This window comes from Acinonyx jubatus, chromosome B3 (assembly GCF_027475565.1).
Source record: "Acinonyx jubatus isolate Ajub_Pintada_27869175 chromosome B3, VMU_Ajub_asm_v1.0, whole genome shotgun sequence".
Classification (NCBI taxonomy): Eukaryota; Metazoa; Chordata; class Mammalia; order Carnivora; family Felidae; genus Acinonyx; species Acinonyx jubatus.
In genome coordinates, this window is record NC_069386.1 from 20,015,502 (window position 1) to 20,035,851 (window position 20,350).

The following is a 20,350-nucleotide window of genomic DNA, read 5'->3' on the forward strand; positions in this document are numbered from 1 at the left end:
CCAGATAACGATCTTCTCTTGTCCTTGGGAGAGAACCTTAGTAAAAAATGAAGAGAGTGTCGCAACATTGATCCCTTGTTATAAATCAACCAGACATTCCACTCAGTCAGAAGATTGTTTGACTCTAAATATTAATCTAAGTACCTGATAATCATTATACCACCAAAGATGGCCTAACAAAGCTATCCTTAAATTTTAAAAAGCTCTTTCTTAGTCTTTCTCATTATTAAAAATTACACATTTCTGCAAAAATCATACTGTCTGAAATCAGATGCACTAGGTTAGCAATCATCATAATAAATGAACATGTAAGATGGGAGAGAAACTCTGTACAAAATGATAAACTTTATAAAAATAAGTATCTGGATTATTACCTAAAAGGCATTTGCCAAAATGAGCAATATAGATACTCATATTTTCTTCAAAAGCATATACACACACACATGTATTTCTAGAAAATAGATTATAGTGTGTAAAGAATAAACTTAAGTTGTGGGAAGTTAGCTTATAAATATGGCAAAATTGGTATAAAGTAACTATTTCTCGGCATACTACCCTTAATTTCTGTATTCCAGGACCAGGTTAGAGTCTCTTCTCTGCGTCTCTCTGCCTTTGTCATCCCTAGAATTCTGTATGTGCCATGCAGAGAGAGATCATCAATTTTTTTTTATTGCTATGAAGGAGGAACTGCAATGTATAAATACCTATTTGTTTCCATATAAAATTTAGAAAATTAACAGTGATTGCAGCATTCTAAATAGAATGATTTGAGTGTGCCTTTAGTTTTTCTTTCTCAGGTGTCTTCCAACCCTCCATGCTGACCTATTCTGTCAATGGAGAAAAACTGTGGGGTATGGTTAGGTTAGTTTCTTAACATGTCTTTATTGTTAATTATGGCTGAGATAGTCCAGTAGCCTCTAAAGGAATTAGTACCTAGTTTTTGTTTTCATCCTAAGTTCTGAAGGTCTTGCCTCCCTTTATGCAATAAATGAGTTTCTGAAAAGAAAGTATAACTTCATTTTTTAGGATGAGTCATATAGTATGTAATGGGAATTTGGAATTGGTGTGATAAAAGGATGTTTTACTGGAGTGACTGTTCACCCTCAAGTTTATTTCCTATATTAAGGTAATTTTTAAAATAAGGCATTACTGAACATTTAGGAAGGTGTTTGGGAGCCAGAAGTATGAAAGAAAGCTTCATGAAGAATGGGCCATCTGGCATGTTTTGTCAGACAGGGTCCAATCAAGACAGCAAGTCAAGCTTGGAGTGAACCTAGCAAGTTTAATGTAAATAGATTAAATAGAAAAGGATTGGAGTAACAAAGGATTAGCTAGTAAGAAGCTGAGAGAACTCTAAATATCAGAATCGGGTATGAGGAGCAGCCACTACCCCTGGTGCTGATATGGAGTGCCCAAGGAAGAGGCTCCCCCACCCATCCCTAGGGTGAGAGCCAGCCTGCTTGGAGAGCGCACGCCCATGGCTTACTGAATGGCAGAGAATTTGGCTGTGGTGTGTTCTCAGAAGAACTGGGCAGGAAATTTTCCCTCCAAAACGTTTGGAAAAGGAGTTCATGGGCAAGTGTCTTATTAGATAGAGACCTTGCACACAACTATCCTAGGGAGTCACTGGGGGAAACTGCTGACTGCTATGTGCTGGAGGGGCCTGCTGAGGAGACACACCCCAGAACCCTCAGGGGGAGCCCCTGACCAAGCTGCCTGTCCTCTGCCCTCTGCCCATAGGCCTTAACAGTTGTGATTTTACACCTGAAGTTTTTCACTTAAAACAAGTTGTTGCTCCTTGCTGATCTGACCGTGTGTATGTTAGTCTGCCACCCTATTTACACAGTTAACTGGGTACGACTTAAAGAAGGCTCTGTTTACAATGAGTTCATTTACGTGAACTGTAAAAGCTCTTCAGAGACTGTTTCACTTTGTCTAACAGCTGTCTTCCATAGGGTTTTTAATCAACCCAAAATTTCTAGACCAGGGGATCACTACCATTAGATTGATGTACAAATGAAAAATGCAGAAAATAAACCCCATATCCTACCCTCCAGGAGAAAACAAAAATGCTCTTAAGAGGATCTTCAGGTCCAGGGGCGCCTGGGTGGCTCAGTCGGTTAAGCATCTGACTTCGGCTCAGGTCATGATCTCACGGTTTGTGGGTTTGTGAGTTCAAGCCCTGCATCGGACTCTGTGCTGACTGCTTGGAGCCTGGAGCCTGCTTCAAATTCTGTATCTCCCTTTGTCTCTGACCCTTCCCTGCTCGTGCTCTGTCTCTCTTTCTCTCACAAATAAATAAACATTAAAAAAAAAAAATTTAAAAAAAGGATCTTAAGGTAGAATGTTGAAATGTCTGTCTAGGCTACTTGGAGCCAGAGTGTGTAGATAAACATGACTCTGACTCAGGACAAAAATGTTTTTTGTATAAAGATAGCCTTCCTCATAATAGCAAAAAAAAAAAAAAAAAAATGTTTTATGAAGCTTAGATAACCATTTCAGAGCCATGGTAGTGTCCTGTATGGAAGATTTGAGGAAAGTATATTTTCTTTTAGTTGTCACAGCTTTACCAGTTTCTTTCAATAACTGCCACTGATTGTAAACTAATCTGGGGTGTCTAAATTTGGTTTTTGTCTTGCAATAGACTTAGTGGTCACATCTCATAATAGAACTTTTCAAATGATTGGAAAATTTGATGATTCTGTACCATAACCATGCGTCTGCATTGCCCAGTGTCGTTGCTGCTAGCCACATGTGGCTACTGAGCATTTGAAATGTGGCCAGTCCAAATTGAGATGTATTGTTAAGTTTGAAATAACACATTGGTTTTTAATGACAAAAAAAGATGTAAATTACCTCTAATAATTTATGTTGATTACATAATGAAATAATATTTGGATGTAATGGGTTAATAAGTAAAATGTGTTAATTGATTTTATCTCACTTTATTTAATACAGATTCTAGAAAATTTACAGTTAACATAGATGATTTGCTTTATAATCCTGCTAACAGTGCTGCTCCTACTCTGCATGTATTATTGAATAATGCCTCCATCTTTTGGTAGATAACAGAAATGCACTAAAAAGAACAGTGATTCTCCAAGTATTAGTTGTTATGAAAAATTTAATAGAATATGAATTCTATCTATCTGAAATGTTATTTAATTCATAACAGTTGTGTTAGAGGAAAAATAAAGGTGGTGGTCAGTACAGTATGGAAATTAGGCAAGATGAAAATGCTAGCAGTTTTATGTGATGGGGCAAGAGCACAACAAATGACACCCTTCTAGTTATCATCATGGAGGAGGTTTCCATCAGAAGGTTATAACTCAGTCAGGATGGGAGTTATCATTAGTATCAGTCTTTTTAAATTTAGAAAGTTTAAGTTCGAAGAAATAAAATCAATTGTAAATGTTTTTAGATGTTTTTAAAGCAATTTAAAGTTTGCTTGTTACAGAGCAGTAAGTCTATAGAACTATTAAAATTATGCATTCTTTAATCTCATTCTTTTTCTTTAAAATGTATATATTTATAACAGTTTGCATATTTTATGCAAAGAATGTAAGGGGAATCTTCTGTTTTGTACGGCCCTTTACATTCTGAGGTACCTAGAGCACTTTGGGGATAAAGCTTAATTGTGCTTATTTATTCTTGGATTAATTGTGAGATTTTATTACCTAAGCTGTGGCTAAAAATTTTGACTTTTATGATTTAAAAATACCTTGACTTTTATAGTTTTGCCTAAAAGACTGTTTACCTCCATGCAGCTAGCTCATAGTAATTTAAAACTAAAAGTACACCCCCACAGAATAATTGACTATGAAAATAGAAACTGTGAAAAGTGCTTATGTTTTATCCTTTCAGAAGGGTAACAGGTAAGAAACATTTTCTTCATAAGACTGCTAATAGTATGCATTAATAGAACCAAATTCTTTGTTTAAAGTTAGACTTAATTGCATTTAAAAATTGGGGTATCTGGGTTGCTTAGTTGGTTAGGCGTCCAACTTTGGCTCAGGTCATGATCTCCTGGTCCTTGGGTTCGAGCCCCACGCCTGACTCTGTGCAATGTATGCTTAATTAGAACAAGTAAAATAGGTCTATTCTACCTCACCTACTTCCCACTCCTCTTGAATTAAGCCTTTCTCCATATTTCTGCGTAATTTATTTAGCATCATATAGAGTTTGTGTTTTAAGTAATTAAAAAAGGTCACACTCTGCACATTATTTTCTAGCTAGCTAATTATACTTAACAATACAATGTGACCATCCTTCCAGCTTATTCTTTTGATGAGAAATTTTACATATTATGGAAATTCTGTTTCTAGGTCTTTGCCTGTGCATTCAATGTTGCATAAGCATCTTTGTCCATGATTTCATATACTAGCTTTTTATTTCTGAAGTCATTAAAGAGTGTGTTGGTATTACTTTTAAATTTTCACGGATGATGCCAGATGACTTTCCAAGAGTAATATTTGAGACTACACTTGTTTATTTCTCAGAATTCCATGTTTACCTATCTGATCATTGTAAATTGGCAACTCCGTATTTTATTTAAAAAAAAAAATGTTTAATGTTTATTTTTGAGACAGAGACAGAGTGAGAATGAGGGAGGGGCAGAGAGAGAGGGAGACACAGAATCTGAAGCAGGCTCAGGCTCAGAGCTGTCCGCACAGAGCCCAGTGCGGAGCTCGAACTTAGGAACCCTGAGATCATGACCTGAGCCGAAGTCGGACACTTAACCGACTGAGCCAACCAGGCGCCTTGGCAACTCCTTATTTTAAATTGATGGTTTCCAGATTAGTAGCAGAGCTGAGCATCTTTTTATGAGATTATTGACCATAGTATTGCATCCTCGTAAATTGCGAGGTTAATTTCTGTTGCTCATTTTCTGTTATATTGTTCTTTTTCATTTTCCATCAGCTAGTAGTAGCTCTTTTGGTGAGTGTGTTGCAAATATAAATCTTTATATCTTTTCCTGTGCAATTAAACATTTTTAATTGGGGCGCCTGGTCAGTTTTTAATTTTAACATTTTTAATTGGGGCGCCTCAGCCAGTTGAGTGACCGACTTCGGCTCAGATCATGATCTCATGGTTTGTGAGTTTGAGCCCTGCATTGGGCTCTGTGCTGACAGCTCAGAGCCTGGAGCCTGCTTCAGATTCTGTGTCTCCTTCTCTCTCTGCCCCTACCCCACTCATGCTCTGTCTCTGTCTCAGAAATAAACATTAAAAAAATTTTTTTTAATAATAAAAAAATAAAAATAAAACCATTTTTAATAGTGAAATATTTTCATCTTTATGGTTTTTGAATGTTTATCACATTTAGGGAGATCTCCCCCAATCTAAGATTGCACAGGTTTTATCTAGGAGTTTTGCAGTTTTTAATGCTATTGGTGCTGGCATATTTTTTCCTTTTCATTTTCCTCTTTCTTTTTTTTTTTAATTTTATTTTTTACATTTATTTTTGAGAGACAGGGCAAGACCTAGCACGAGTGGGGGAGGGGCAGAGAGAGAGGAGGGACAAAGAATCCCAAGCAGGCTCCAGGCTCTGAGCTGTCAGCACAGAGCCCAATGCGGGGCTCAAACTCACGAACCAGGAGATCATGACCTGAGCCAAAGTCAGCCGCCCAACTGACTGAGCCACCCTGGCGCCCCTCATTTTCTTCTGATTGTAGAGGACATTGAGGAAAATAGTTGATTTTTGAATTTCTGATAGAATGTTGAAAATTTTTGAAATACATGGTATTTTTATGATACTGTTTTCTGTGTTATTAGATATGTTTGGAATTTTCCATAAAAAGTTTGAAGAAAATTAAGTTAGAGACTGTTCTATTTCAGTGTGTGGTATAGAGTACAGACACAAATTATCTATTGCTATTACAACTGATAACATAATAAATATTCTTAAAATGTGTTCTTGGACAAAAAAACAAAAACAAAATGTGTTCTTGGACATGTATGTATTTCTCTAGGATAAACCTAGAAGTCAGATTGCAGGTTATTGCATGTTTGCATTTTCTGTTTTGATAAATGACTTCCATTTTGCCCTCAAGTAGTTATACTTATTTACACTCACTTTACCATCCTTATATGAGTGTATCTCCATGTCCCTCCTTACAGTTGATGTTATTGTGAAAACTCTCATGAGAAGATGATTTTAAGTTACTTTAATGTGCGTTCTCCTAGTTAGTTGTGAAGGTGAACGTATTTTCATGTTTATTGTTATTTGTATATTTTTTCTGAATTGTCCCTTCCTGCTACTCATTTTTTCCTCAATTGTCTCTTTTAAACTGATTCATAGTTCCTTATATGTTCTAAATATCAAATTCTTGTATGTGTTGTTAGGTCAGTATATAAATCTTAATATTGAACTCATTACACATGTTCTTTCAAACTATGAAATTTATTCAGTTTGAACTTTTTAGTTGTTTTAAACCCCATTTCATTTGGTTCAACCAAAAAAATATATATACTATATTTTAATTATTTGCGTCCTTTTTAACTTCTTATGTAATCACTGCTGTTGATATATGAGGGATTTTGTGCCTTGAACTTTAACAGTCCTCTATTTTTGATGATACAGATATTTAAGAAATATATTATGGTTTGGAGTTTGTTCCATCTGAAATTGTATTTTTGTCATTGATATGCATAGAGATCTAATATTTCTAAATCTGTAGACATTTGTCCTAACATCATTCATTAAATAGCATGCTTTTTTCTGACAGCTTGGGGCTGCCACTTCATTAATAAATTTTACTACTGTGGATAGATTCCTCCATTTTCTATTTTGTTACTTTGATCTGTACTACTCTAGTTTTCATTATTAGGTTTTTATAGTATTTTGATAACTGTTAGAGTGTCATTGTTTTTCAAAGTTTGCTTGGCTGTTCTTACACTGTACTCCTACAAATGATTTCACAATCATCTTTATGCTTATAAGTTTTTTCTTTTTTTTTTAATTTTACCAATGTGTAGTCTCCGGAGCAGAGAGGACGAGAGAATTTCTAAACCTGGGGCTGTCTCAACTCCTGTAAAGCATGTGGATGATCATACACCTAAAACAGAAGAAGTTGTAGTTGAAAGAAATGAGAAACAAGCACCCACTCTTCCAGGTAAGCCTAGCAAAATACTACATTCGGAAAACATTTGCAGTCAGACTAAATAAAATAATTGTCAGAATTTACAGAAGACTTAAAGATGCTTTCTTGATTATGATGATTGTTATTTCTATTACTACTATTACTCCTACTTCTGCTACTACCTATGTTTGAATTTTTCTGTATTTGACTTCCAGAATATTCCTTATGGGTATAATGTTGGCATGAATCAGTAGGCTTTCGTGAATTTTTAAAAAAAATTTCTGGATAGAAATTATTCATAGTTGGGGTGCCTGAGTGGCTCAGTCAGTTGAGTGTCCAACTCTTGATTTCAGCTCAGGTCATGATCCCAGGGTTGTGGGATCGAGCTCCGTATCAGGCTCCACACTGAGCATGGAGCCTGCTTAGGATTCATTCTCTCTCTCTGCCCACCTCCCACATGCTTACTCTCTCTAAAATTTAAAAGAAAAAAATAAATAATTCATAGTTAACAACTATTCACAATTGAGTAAAGTTGTTCTCTAACACTTCTCATTTAGGAAAATTGGCATAAGTTTTTTTAAGTTATTTTGCCAATTGAAAATGTTTTCATAAGCACTGTAAGTTGTACCCTGTGAAAACGTATGAGATCAGATATAAGAATCTGCAAGCCTCCTAGATCCATTTTCTTGAAAGGCTGGGAGATTTTGCTTCTCATGTCTCAGTTCCTTTGCTCAGATCTTTTTGCTCTGCTTGTTTAGTGGCAAAGAATGTGGTTATTTAAAAACAAATTTTACCACAGTGAAGAAAGATGGCTGCTTTGACAGTCTGAGAGAAATGTAGTGATTCTGTCTTGTTCTCCCTTTCCTCATCTACCTCTCCCCTCCTCCCCCAGAGGATTTTTCAGAACCTAACAGCATACTTGGTGTAAAGACATCAGAATTTGTAACTGTACTCTGTGCTTTAACATATATATAGTATATATGTTCCTTACCAATTTCTCTGAGCTTATATTTTGCTGATGAATTTTTACATGTATTTTGTGGACTCTTTATTGTTTGAATATTTTCCTGACTGCTTACATTATTCTAGTTTTTAATAAAGTGATTCTTGCACGATTTTTAAATTTTCTTTCTTTTAGAACCAAAGCCTGTATACGCTCAAGTTGGACAGCCAGACGTGGATTTACCTGTCAGTCCATCTGATGGCGTCCTGCCTAATTCAACTCATGAAGATGGGATTCTGCGGTAATGTGATTTTAAACTTGTATTGTCTTCTCTGTCCATTATTCAGCATGATTTAAAGTGAAAATTCAGTCGCAGACCATATTTCATATCCTTTTTAAAATAGTGTGTACCACTTAATGCTATGGTTTTTTATTTTAAATTATTTATATGACAGAGATTAGAGAATAAAAAAGAAACTTTTTGGATGTTGACTTTCTCACCATTGTCCCTGCCTAGTTTTCAGGTCGGGAATTACAAAAGTTAAAAATTGTTTTCTACTTAAACATCAAAAATTTTCACAAGCTTTCTAATGCCCTAGCATTTAAAAAAAACAAAGAAACAACAACAACAAAACAGTGTTTCTCCATTTTAACACTATTGACATTTTGGGTTGGGTACTTGTTTATTGTGGTAGACTGTCCTTCTCATTGTGGAATATTTAGCATCATCCCTGACCACTAGCTGCCAGTGGCACCTTCCAGTTGTGACAACCAAAAATATCTCCAGACATTGCCACATGGTTTCTGGGGGCAAAATCACCCTTGGTTGAGAACCTGTTCTCAACCTGTTAGCAACTCAAAAGTAAGTTTTTTATATTCCACACCTTTTATTGCTATATGTTTTATACTTTATGGGATTGAGATATAAATTTTATAACCAGATTGCAAACCATCATGATCACCAAATTAGTCTTTTGTTGCCTCTGTGGTAAAGGGGCATAATGTTAATAACTGAAAATAACCAAACTTTTTAAAATGGGTTAGATCTAGACCCCTGCTCTCATCTGTTTTCTTTGCTAAAGGGAATTGGGTTGTCACTACAATACCTAGCTAGCTAGAGAGAAAACTCCTGAAATAGATGGGTTTGACACAGATTAAAATTGTATATTGCTAATATCAGATAGCTGATAATTCAAAATACAGATTGTGAAGGAACCGTTTCCTTCTTTTTTCCTTTCTTAAAAATTGCTTGGAAGCTTTTATAACTCTAAAGTTTAAGAAAAAGTAACGATGTGATTCCAGAGACCTATTTCCCAGGAGAACCCTCAAGAACAGATACCAAAGAAGATTGAGGATGCGGGCAGGATTTGTAGTTGAGCCAGAAAACAGTTCATTCACATCCAGTGACTGGATTTGGGGCAGAAGTAGTTAATGGGTTTACCTTTTGTTATTGTTGCAAGAAGTTGATATAATGCAGATAAAACAGAGTATAAAATGTCAGTCCTATAGGCCACATGACAATGAGACTGGGCCTAAAGCTGTCCTCAAAAAAAAAAAAAAAAAAAAAAAAGCTGTTCTTTAAAAAGGCCTATTTTGCTAAGGGATGCAGACTAAAAAAATCAATGATTTTTAGTTTTTGAGGCCTGTAGGTCAGTCTGTGTGATAAAAGAACTACCAGGGACCTGGAGTCTCAAGGACTTTGAGGAAGGGTTTCCAAAACCTCTCCTTACAATTGGTTTGGGAGAGGAGTCTGTAAGCAGGCTCTGGACTCAACCTGGCAAAGTAGGATACCACCATGCCAGGTGATTGACATGGTCCACGATAATACTGCTACTAGTTTCATGGAGGGACCAGGGGTGCCACCAGCCCTGGGAGTAAGTGACCTTATCTAACCTACAGGCTCTGATGTTTACATCTTAGTAAATGTTAGCTCCAGGTGAAGAAGTGGGATCAAGTGTGAATACCTTATAACATCTAAAACTTAAGGTGGTCTTTAGTTGGATTAAAAGAACTAGACTCCTCTCTCTTTCCTCAACTCATTCATTCATTGATTTGATTTGTATTTTTTACTTTCTATGAGTTTCTAATAATTTTTTCATTGTTACTTAATTAAAAGAAAGGGACTTTTCTATCCTTCATGTCAGAATAGGTAATAGAATTGTGTGTCTTCTTGACTAGAAATTGTGAGAAAGTTCTAGAAACCTAGCTGGGTAATTTGTATTTAATTACCCTACAGGGTAGTTTGTAATTATGATCCGTTTCTGCCCACTCATTCTTCTAAGACATCCTTTAGTCTTTGTTTCAGGAATATCATGGTGATGGTACACTGATGATAAAAGAATGTGCATACATTTATTCCTTCCCATTCTCTCTCTCTTGTAAGAAAAGGGCAGAGATTGAGTATGGGGCTAATCCAGAAAGGCTGATTGATGATAAGATTTTTATTTAAAATCCAGAGAGGCTGCAGAGTAAGTGATCTGTATGAACTCAGAGTCTACCAACTGCAAAGTTTAAAAACCATTATCTATTGGATGTAAAGATCACAATGCTTGGAGCCTCATTTTGATTCCCTGGTATTAGGAAAATTTGTCAATTTGTGCTTCAGTTTCTACCTTTGTAAAACAGTACTTTTCAGTTATTCCATAGAGATGAAATGAATGAATTGGGGTGGAAAAAAATGGAAGTTTTTTGTTTTTTTTGTTTTTTTTTTTACCATTGTGAATGTACCATGTATATCCAAGACTTTGAGTTGGGAAAACATTGTTTTTATAAACTAGTTTTAGAAATTAGTTGTAAAGCAGTAATTGCATATTAAATTCAGATATTTTAAAACTTATTAATCAGAGAATAAAAGAAAGTACCATTAAATCTGACTTGGAATTCTAGCACTAAATTGTATTCAGTAAATTAGTGGTATGAGGGAAATTTGAGAAATGATCGTCCTATGTTTCATTCTAAATATAGTTCTCATTGTATCAGTTTACTATAACTTTTCAAGCTTCTCTTAACCATTTCAAATGAAATATTTGTTTTAACAGGCCCAGCATGAAATTGGTAAAATTCAGAAAAGGAGATAGTGTGGGTCTGCGGCTGGCTGGTGGAAATGATGTTGGAATATTTGTAGCTGGTGTTCTAGAAGATAGCCCTGCAGCCAAAGAAGGCTTAGAAGAGGGTGATCAAATTCTCAGGGTATGTTGGTATATCAGAAATGTGATTTGAAAGTACTTAGATCTTTAGAGAAAGACCTCAAACACAGCAAACCTATTATAATTCAGTTGTAATCTTCTGTCACAGCCTATTGAACCAGACAACCATTCAGATGAATCCGTCAAGTCTTGGTTTTACTGGCCTCATCCCTTCCCATTGCTGCATTCGTTCTTGTTGACTGCTGTGTTATGTGTTACTACACAGTGTGATGCTCTGGTTTCATTTAAATCTCTGGCGTTCATTGAACCTACCAAAAAAAAAAAAAAAAGAAAAGGTCTTAGATCCCTATACCAAGTAGTCATTTTAAGTTCAACTAGACCTTCAGGCAGGCAAGACTGTCATGGGCCACAACTTGCCATCTGTCGTTTCTCTCCCATGGGATCAGTCCTTGCAGCAGTCCTCTGGGGCTTTCTTCACCCCGGTGTGATGGCTTATGTGCAGGGAGATGGGATTTCCATCAGGCAAATGTGTAAGCTGCCCTGGCTCCAAAGCTTCATGGCCCACAAGAGACAGGACCAGTTACAGGAGTCGGAAAGTCCACTTCAGACGTGGTCTTTTCTTCTGTTGTTTTTCTGTCTTTTCTATAAGCAATGCTATCTAGTCACATAGGACCATCCATGTCTGTCTCTTCTTAAAACATCCAAACCTCATGGCAGATAAACTATGTCCCATTTTAACAAAAAGATCATGTCTATTAAATGTGAATTCCTATTTGCTCCACCTCTCCACCTCATATTGTCATCACCACCCCTATTCTGCTCTCTTCCTGCATTCAGGCTACCTCCTGGCCATGTGCTGGATTCAGTCTCCTGCTCAGAATCTTTCTGCTTGTTCATGTTTTTCTCTTTCCCTCTCCCCCGCCTCTTCATTTATTCTGTACTGTCTTCTTTCTCTCCTTTTGCTGTTGAACTTGTCAGTATGGTGGAGTCCCTTCCCTGCTTTGTTTTCAGTCATTGCTGTCATAAAATTTTATAGTTTGGCTTCTACCTTAACCACTGCTGAATCTGAATTTTCATAAGCCATCATTGACCTAATGGCATCCTCAGTTCTCATTTTCCTTTATTTCTTAGCAGTGTTTTGACTATCTTAAGTGCTTTCATGAAGTGCTTTCTTCCTTGGATTCCATAACATTGCCATTCTGATACTCCTTTAATCTTTTAAATTCTTTTCCCAACCATCTTTAATGGTTCTTCTAAAACTTGGGGAATATAAGCAGCTCTGTGCTTCTCTCTTGCTACTACGCACTCTCTTGCTACTACGCAGTCTCCATCTTGGGTTTGATGACTCATGTCAGCAGCCCACTCTCGGAATCTTCACTTTGAGCTCTTGCCTGAGTTTCCTCACACTGGGCCAGCTGCCCATGGCCATTTTCCTCTGCTTTCTGTCTTCCTTTCCCTCCAAACTTAGCATAAAATCAAGGTATGATCTTTGACTTACTGGTTTCCATCTCACAGTGTACTTTGATTCTTCCTGGTGATATTTACATTGTGCTCAGACACATTGTGGATAATAATGTTCACTGTATTAAAGAAATTAAACAGACCTATCTCTTATCTACTGCATATCCTATTTGAAATAATCAGGGCATATATACATCATTTTATTTTATTTTATGTTATGTTATTTTTTAAAAGCTCTTTCTTAATTTTATTTTTTAAGTAAGCTCTGTCCCCAACATGGTGCTTGAGCTTACAATGCTGAGATCAGGAGTCACGTTGCTCTACCAACAGAGCCAGCCAGGCACCCCTACATACATCATTTTTAATTTATTTCCTAAGAGTTTGCTCTTGTTTTGTATCATAAAAGTAGCGCATGTTAATAGTTTTTAATCTGGAAAATTTTCAAAAGGTAAAAAGAAAATCTATCTGTAATCCTGCATGCACTTAGTAACATCATTTTGATATGTGTCCTTTGGTTCTTAAGAGCTTCAAGTATAAGTAGATATTGACTTGGCAAACCTTGACTTACATCATACAAAAACTCTTACAGAGATGCCACAATGTATACACTTATTTTTTTTTTTACCTCATTTCCTTCTGATTTCTTTTTCAGAAACTATTAAAAAGTAGGATTCTATTATACATTCACAGAATTTTAAAAAATCTTTTTTTATTGAGGTATATTGGTATACAACATTATAACTTACAAAAATTTAAAGCCAGAGAGTTGTCTTTTTTGGTCTAAATTGGTTAGATTTTGCAGTAGATGATCTTTAATGTCAGCATGCATTGTGGCTTTTCTTTAAATGAATTTACACCTTCACTCAGTTTACTTGGTTTCTACTTATTTTAAAGTAAAGTGTATTAATTTCTTCCAAAGGAAAATCATTTTTTCCCTCTTAAAGATGTGATATTTTCAAATTAGCTGAAGTCTGAAAACACGTGTTCTCTATGTAGAGAAGTATTTTCATAATTTTAAAATATGACCAAGAGTAATTTATGAAATACATTTTAACAGGTAAACAATGTAGATTTCACAAACATCATAAGAGAAGAAGCCGTTCTTTTCCTGCTCGACCTCCCTAAAGGAGAAGAAGTGACCATACTGGCTCAGAAGAAGAAAGATGGTGAGATATTGCCTGAAAATGGAGAAAATCTGTAGAATTTTGAGAAATTAAATAGGGACTTGAATTTCCATTTTTTAATAAATCACTCAGAGTTGAGTGATAAATGAATTTGTTAATGTCAGAGGGAGTTTAAATCACTTAGGGGCACATAGTGTTACATTATGCTTATTTGAAAGTGTGATAATACCACCAGCCTTTCTGGCATTCTAATTTAGATAGAATGCTGTCCAGACCTTCACATGGCATAGAAAAATCCTGGTTTTTATTAGCCATCAGAACCATGCAGAAGCATATGGTTAGCTTCCAAAGTTTTTACTGATGTTTTCTAAGCAATACATTTTTGTTAGCATTAATTAAAGACAGTGGCTAATTGTCTTTGATTAAGCAAATACACTTTTCACTTAAAACAGGATTTCTCCACCTCAGCACTGCTGTCACTTTGGGCCAAATAATTGTTTTTGTGGGAGCTGACCCATTCATTATAGTATGTTTAGAAATGTCCCTGGCTTCTATCCACTAGATGCCAGTTGCACACATACCAAATCAAAAATGTCTCCAGATATTGCCAAATATCCCCTGGGGGAAGCAGAGTTACCATTATTTGAGAACCATTTATTTAGAAAATGTGAATATCTGTAATAATTTGCAGCAAAATTAAGTTAGATGACTTAAATAGAGAGCACATGCGTGGTTTTGGACAAGTTGCTTGATCTTGCATTACTCAGGCAAGAGCTCGAGTTTCTGCATTACTTTCCTTATCTGCAAAATGGAGATGCTAACCTAAGCATTCCTGTTTCATGAGGTCATGGTGATATACATGAGCTAGAATACTGAATACAGCACCTCATAGTAAGAATTCAACATATGTTGAGGGCTATTTTTATTATTATTACCAATAGCATCTTCACATAATCTGTTCTTTTCAGATTAATTTATCTCACTAGCTATTGATACTGTTTTTGTTTTGATTCCTTTTAGTTTATCGTCGCATCGTTGAATCAGATGTAGGAGATTCTTTCTATATTAGAACCCATTTTGAATATGAAAAGGAGTCTCCCTATGGACTTAGTTTTAACAAAGGAGAGGTGTTCCGTGTTGTGGATACCTTGTACAATGGAAAACTAGGCTCTTGGCTTGCTATTCGAATTGGCAAAAATCATAAAGAAGTAGAACGAGGCATCATCCCCAATAAGAACAGGTATGAATATTTGGATACTTCTCATAGAACAAGTTAAGTAAATGATGATGGAAGACTTTAATCCCACTGGGAAATTTTGGCAATGTAAAGAGTTAGTTTTCATTGTATTTACTGTGTCTATGATTGACTTAGTTGTACAGACTCCTTTATTTTAGTTTAAGCATTGAGATTTATTTTTTATTTTGTTTTCAATATATGAAATTTATTGTCAAATCGGTTTCCATACAACACCCAGTGCTCATCCCAAAAGGTGCCCTCCTCAATACCCATCACCCACCCTCCCCTCCCTCCCACCCCCCATAAGCATTGAGATTTAAACTGCATGTGAAGAGAATTCTATCCAGTATTTTGACATTTTATCTATGAGTCTTTTTGTTTTGTTTTGTTTTTAAATATATTTATTTGTCTACCTGTCCTCTGTCTATTCTGTCTTTTTTTATCCAGGGCTGAGCAGTTAGCCAGTGTACAATACACACTTCCAAAAACAGCAGGAGGAGACCGTGCTGACTTTTGGAGATTCCGGGGTCTTCGCAGCTCCAAGAGAAATCTTCGAAAGAGTAGAGAGGATTTGTCAGCTCAGCCAGTTCAAACAAAGTTTCCAGCCTATGAAAGAGTTGTTCTTCGAGAAGGTTATTTTCTGTAGACTAACCTTAATACCCTTTAATGTCAATATGCTAAAGAAAGAAAAAGTATAAACTATGTTGTTTTTTCTTTGACTTTCTCTCCAGCTGGATTTCTGAGACCTGTAACTATCTTTGGACCTATAGCTGATGTTGCCAGAGAAAAGCTGGCAAGAGAAGAACCAGATATTTATCAGATTGCAAGTAAGTAGCCTTAAGACTGACTTAAGATCAGGGTGCCTGGGTGGCTCAGTCGGTTGAGCGTCCAACTTCGGCTCAGGTCATGATCTCGTGGTCTATGAGTTCGAGCCCCGCGTTGGGCTCTGTGCTGACAGCTCAGAGCCTGGAGCCTGCTTCGGATTCTGTGTCTCCCTCTCTCTCTGCCCCTCCCCTGCTCATGCTCTGTCTCTCTCTCTGTCAAAAATAAATAAACAAACAAAAAAAAAAGACTGAAGATGAGGTTGAGGGTGTTACTTAATTAGTTATTTCTCTAAAGGGTGTATCTGATCCATTCACTTAATAGAAATAAAACTTTCTGGAAGTGAAAATTTGCAGTTTACCTCATGTATTTAATTTGAAGGGAAACTTGAGTGATTGTGTTCTTGTTATACCAGTTCCCTTTAATAATAAAAAGAATCACCATTTATGAAGCCCTGGCCTTCATATGAAAATTGCACACAATCTTGTTTAATAAATCCTGACAACATTACAATGGGGTGTCAGTATCCATTTACCAGCATTATCCATGCTGAAGTCAGGTAACTTGAGCGTTAGAGTGGTAGGGACCATCACAATCTGTTTACTCCAAACTTTCCTGATGACACCCAGCTGATGAGTCACAAAACTCAACTTTGAACCCAACCTTTCCTGGCTTTAATCCAGTGCTTTCAGTCATTGGGCTAATAGAAACACTCAAGTATATAAAAAGGGTAATGAAAGCATGATTCAAGCGATCAGTTATTATTGTAGGCATTTATAGTAAGTTAGTGTTAAATATAAATATTGAAGATGTAGTGCTTTAAATGCCTTGCAGAGTTTGCTTGCAGATTTCTTTTATTAGTTCATTAGTTTAGCTATGGTGGTATTTAAATATACAGACTTAGTTATGACCACTGTAGCTTGCTCTAAACTATATGTAAACACTTGAAACTGGTTTTTTTCCCCTAATTATAAAAATATCATTTTCTATTTGGAAAGGTTAGAGAATTAGTTTTGACATACATCATAATCATCCTAAATTTTATCCTGTCATATTTTATTCCACCCTATCACCCTTTGTAAGCAGACTTTTGTGGAGTTTTATTTATTGTTTTCTTTCTTAATAGATAATACCATATTTTTTTATTATCCATTCTGCAACCAAAATTTGGTTGAACAGCCTTCTGTTGTTTACATAATTTTTTCAGTGTTATATTTTACTGTTATAAAGGATACAGAAATCTGTCCATATTTTTATTTGCTTGTTTATGCTCTGCCTTCTTTCCCAAAGGATTTAAATACTCAAGAATATAGCTTTTTCCATATTTACGGTAATTTTCTTAGAATTTTCAAAGACAGGAAGGACTGAACCATACAATATGAACATTTTCTGGCTACTGCTATTTATAATCCTATTGCCTTCCAGAGGGTTGTGCCATTGTTTTTGTTGTTTCTACCTACTATATGAGATCTGCGTTAATATTTTTAACTTCATAAGTGCTAATTTAAAGGATCAGAGCATTGCCTTATTATATTGCTTTTCACTTGGTTTTTGGTAAAGTTGAATGAGGATATTTTATGAAACTAAGATTTGCAGACACATAATAATAAAATTTGAGCAAGTAAGAAAATGTTTATTTCTGATTCCCCATTCAGTTTGATTTTTTTCAGAAGAGGTTTTTTTGGGTCATTGTTATAGGTAACATTTAACATAAAGAACTTAGAGGTGGGGCGCCTGGGTGGTTTAGTTGTTTAAACATCCTACTTAAGCTCAGGTCATGATCTCCTGCTTTGTGAGTTCAAGCCTTGCTTTTGGAGAGCTCAATCCCCACTCTGGGCTCCGCACTTTCCCTCTCTGCACCTTGTGGGATTCTCTCTGCCCCTTGCTCACTGGCACACGGGTGCTTCTCTCTCTCTCTCTCTCTCTCTCTCTCTCTCTCTCTCTCTCTCTCTCTCTCTGTCTCTCTGTCTCTCTCTCTCTCTCAAATAAATAAGTAAGTAAATAAATAAATACAATTTTTAAAAAAAGAAAAAAAGTTAGTGGTAACCCCACCCATAACCAAACCTTGGGTTTTTTAAATTTAGAAAAAGTGTGAAGACTTATAAAGCCCTACCTTAGGGAGCAATTGATTGATTTAATTGGGTTTACTCTACACTATAGCCAGACTCTTATAAAAGAGATTCAAATAGCTTAGTTAGTGTCCTCTCTGAATCTAATGAAGGTCTTTTGAGTTAAGGAATTAGTAGCTTTTCTCCAACCAAAACTCCCAGTTGATCTCTCTCTCTAATTCTCTGTTCACCAGATTTGAAATTCTGCTCTCTTTGTCCATGGAGCTTTTACCTTATGATAGTCTCATTCTCTAGAGTCATTCCCCCTATCATTCATTGTGACCTTTGTCCTTCCAAATCTCTTGATTTTTGTCTGATCTGAAACACCAGAGTTCCTTTTTGTCTTTGAAGCTTTCCATGTGACCAGAGTCACAAACATTGCTGTACCTTTTTAGGGAAGAACTTCATAGAAATTGGACCTCTGAGATAATTTGGTTAGTAACCATCTCAAGCTGCACTTGACATACTGTAGATGAGTTAGAGAGAGATAGGTTACTAGTATGAAACCATAGGCTGTCTCACAGTTAGAAATCAACTGCTCCTAGGTTCCCCTTCTACTATTATAGAAAAGATCTCTAACCCAGAAGTCTCCAACCAGTCTGCTATATAGCATTGTTGCTGATGGATCTGCCCAGGTATTGATTTTGTCAGTCCCCCTTGGCTAGATGGAGCTCTACCCAGGAGAGGCCTCCTCAGTTTATCTCTGTTGGCCATACAAATAGTGCCATTTTCTCTGCATGTCACAATGTGTAAAACATTTGGAAGTAGTGCCATGTCAAGCCATTTTAAGCACAAGGCAAAAGAAAAAATGTGGGTCCATACATACATGTTTTTACATCTTTTTCAATGGCTGTTTTTTCCCAGGACATTGAAGTAGTTAGAAAAATTTTTGGAAAACATGAAAAATACGTGTATTAAAACTCATATTATTTCAAGTTTAAATATTTTATTTGTATCAAACACAGAATTTATAATTTTCTTTTCCTGGCTTTAATGGAAGCAAGCTCATCAATATTTTTAAATCCGCTTTTTAAAATCATATTTTCAATGGGAAGAATTGCCATATTTGATCATTTCTCTTGACCAAGTGACAGTCTTAGATATTTACTCATGTTTCACTTAACTGGTTCTATTTAAAATTTTGGTATGCTGTTTATTGTGGGTTACTAATTTTGATATTTTGAACATATTGCAGCAAAATATTACTTGATTGCAGAGTTTTTGTAGTACCCCTTAAATATTGCTCCTGAGGCAAGCGCCTCACTTACCTTCTCCTAATCCCAGAATTGTTGGGAAGCATTAATCTTAACCCAGTGGTGCTCAGCCAGGGGCAGTTCTGATCTATTGTGGATATTGGCCATTCCTGGATACATTTTTATTGGTCCCAGTGTGGACCGGAGGCATATAGCAGGAGGAGGCCAGAAATGCTGCTGAACTGGCCATGGTGCACAGGGCAGCCCCTATAACTAAGTATTGCAGAGCCTAACATGTCATTAGCACCCAGTAGTTGAGTTGAGAAACTCTGGTCTAACCAATAGAAATTTGATGTTTTGTTTTTGTCCTGACGTCATGAATAGAAAGTGAACCACGAGATGCTGGGACTGACCAACGTAGCTCTGGCATTATTCGCCTTCATACAATAAAGCAAATAATAGATCAGGTAAGTTCTTAAAAATTGCCCTATTTCATTATTAACTGTGAATGTTGTGTTTTGAGTGGTATGAAGTTTAGTTAATTTGGAAGTAGAAAAGTAGCTTTTCTAAGATTATTACTGATATACTATAAAAAAAATTAAACCTCTACTGAAAGGCATTCCAGTAACCACTTTCAAAGAAAGTGCATTACATGCATCAAAAGATATTTATATGCATAAGGAATATGTTGTTACTTGACAGGGTCATGTTAGGAACATTAAATTCTTGTACTCTTTTCACTTTACTGAACATAGATAATGCTATCAACTTGTAAGTATTGGGGCTGTCTTAAAGTGAGCTGGTTAAGAAGTTTTTTAAAAAAAATTTGGGCTAGAATTTGTATTGAACTAAGTTCTGATTACAGATTTTTCTAACATATACTCTGGAGACATTTTGGAGCCCAGTTAAAGGTCTATTACCATTGGAATGTAATCTAGGCTGTGACTTTTTTTGAAGGTGATGATTCTTAATTAACTGTGGCTTGTGTCCTTATTTGTTTTTTTGCTTTGTGTCTCCAGGACAAACATGCTTTATTAGATGTAACCCCAAATGCAGTTGATCGTCTGAATTACGCCCAGTGGTATCCAATTGTAGTATTCCTTAACCCTGATTCTAAGCAAGGTGTGAAAACTATGAGGATGAGGTTATGTCCAGAATCTCGGAAAAGTGCCAGGAAATTATATGAACGGTCTCATAAACTTCGTAAAAATAATCACCATCTTTTTACAAGTGAGTA

At 36.0% G+C, this 20,350-nt stretch overlaps 1 protein-coding gene across 7 annotated transcripts in view; it reads left to right on the forward strand.

Moving 5' to 3' along the window:
• TJP1 (tight junction protein 1) overlaps positions 1–20,350 on the forward strand; it is a 245,271-nt gene that overhangs the window by 200,166 nt on the left and 24,755 nt on the right. For all 7 annotated transcript variants that reach the window (XM_053223640.1, XM_053223639.1, XM_027067916.2 and 4 more), the window contains 9 exons: positions 6,976–7,112; positions 8,218–8,323; positions 11,061–11,211; positions 13,687–13,795; positions 14,774–14,993; positions 15,438–15,622; positions 15,722–15,817; positions 19,498–19,580; positions 20,133–20,343. In XM_053223640.1, coding sequence (XP_053079615.1) covers positions 6,976–7,112; positions 8,218–8,323; positions 11,061–11,211; positions 13,687–13,795; positions 14,774–14,993; positions 15,438–15,622; positions 15,722–15,817; positions 19,498–19,580; positions 20,133–20,343 — 1,298 coding nt within the window. The remainder of the gene's footprint in view (positions 1–6,975; positions 7,113–8,217; positions 8,324–11,060; positions 11,212–13,686; positions 13,796–14,773; positions 14,994–15,437; positions 15,623–15,721; positions 15,818–19,497; positions 19,581–20,132; positions 20,344–20,350) is intronic.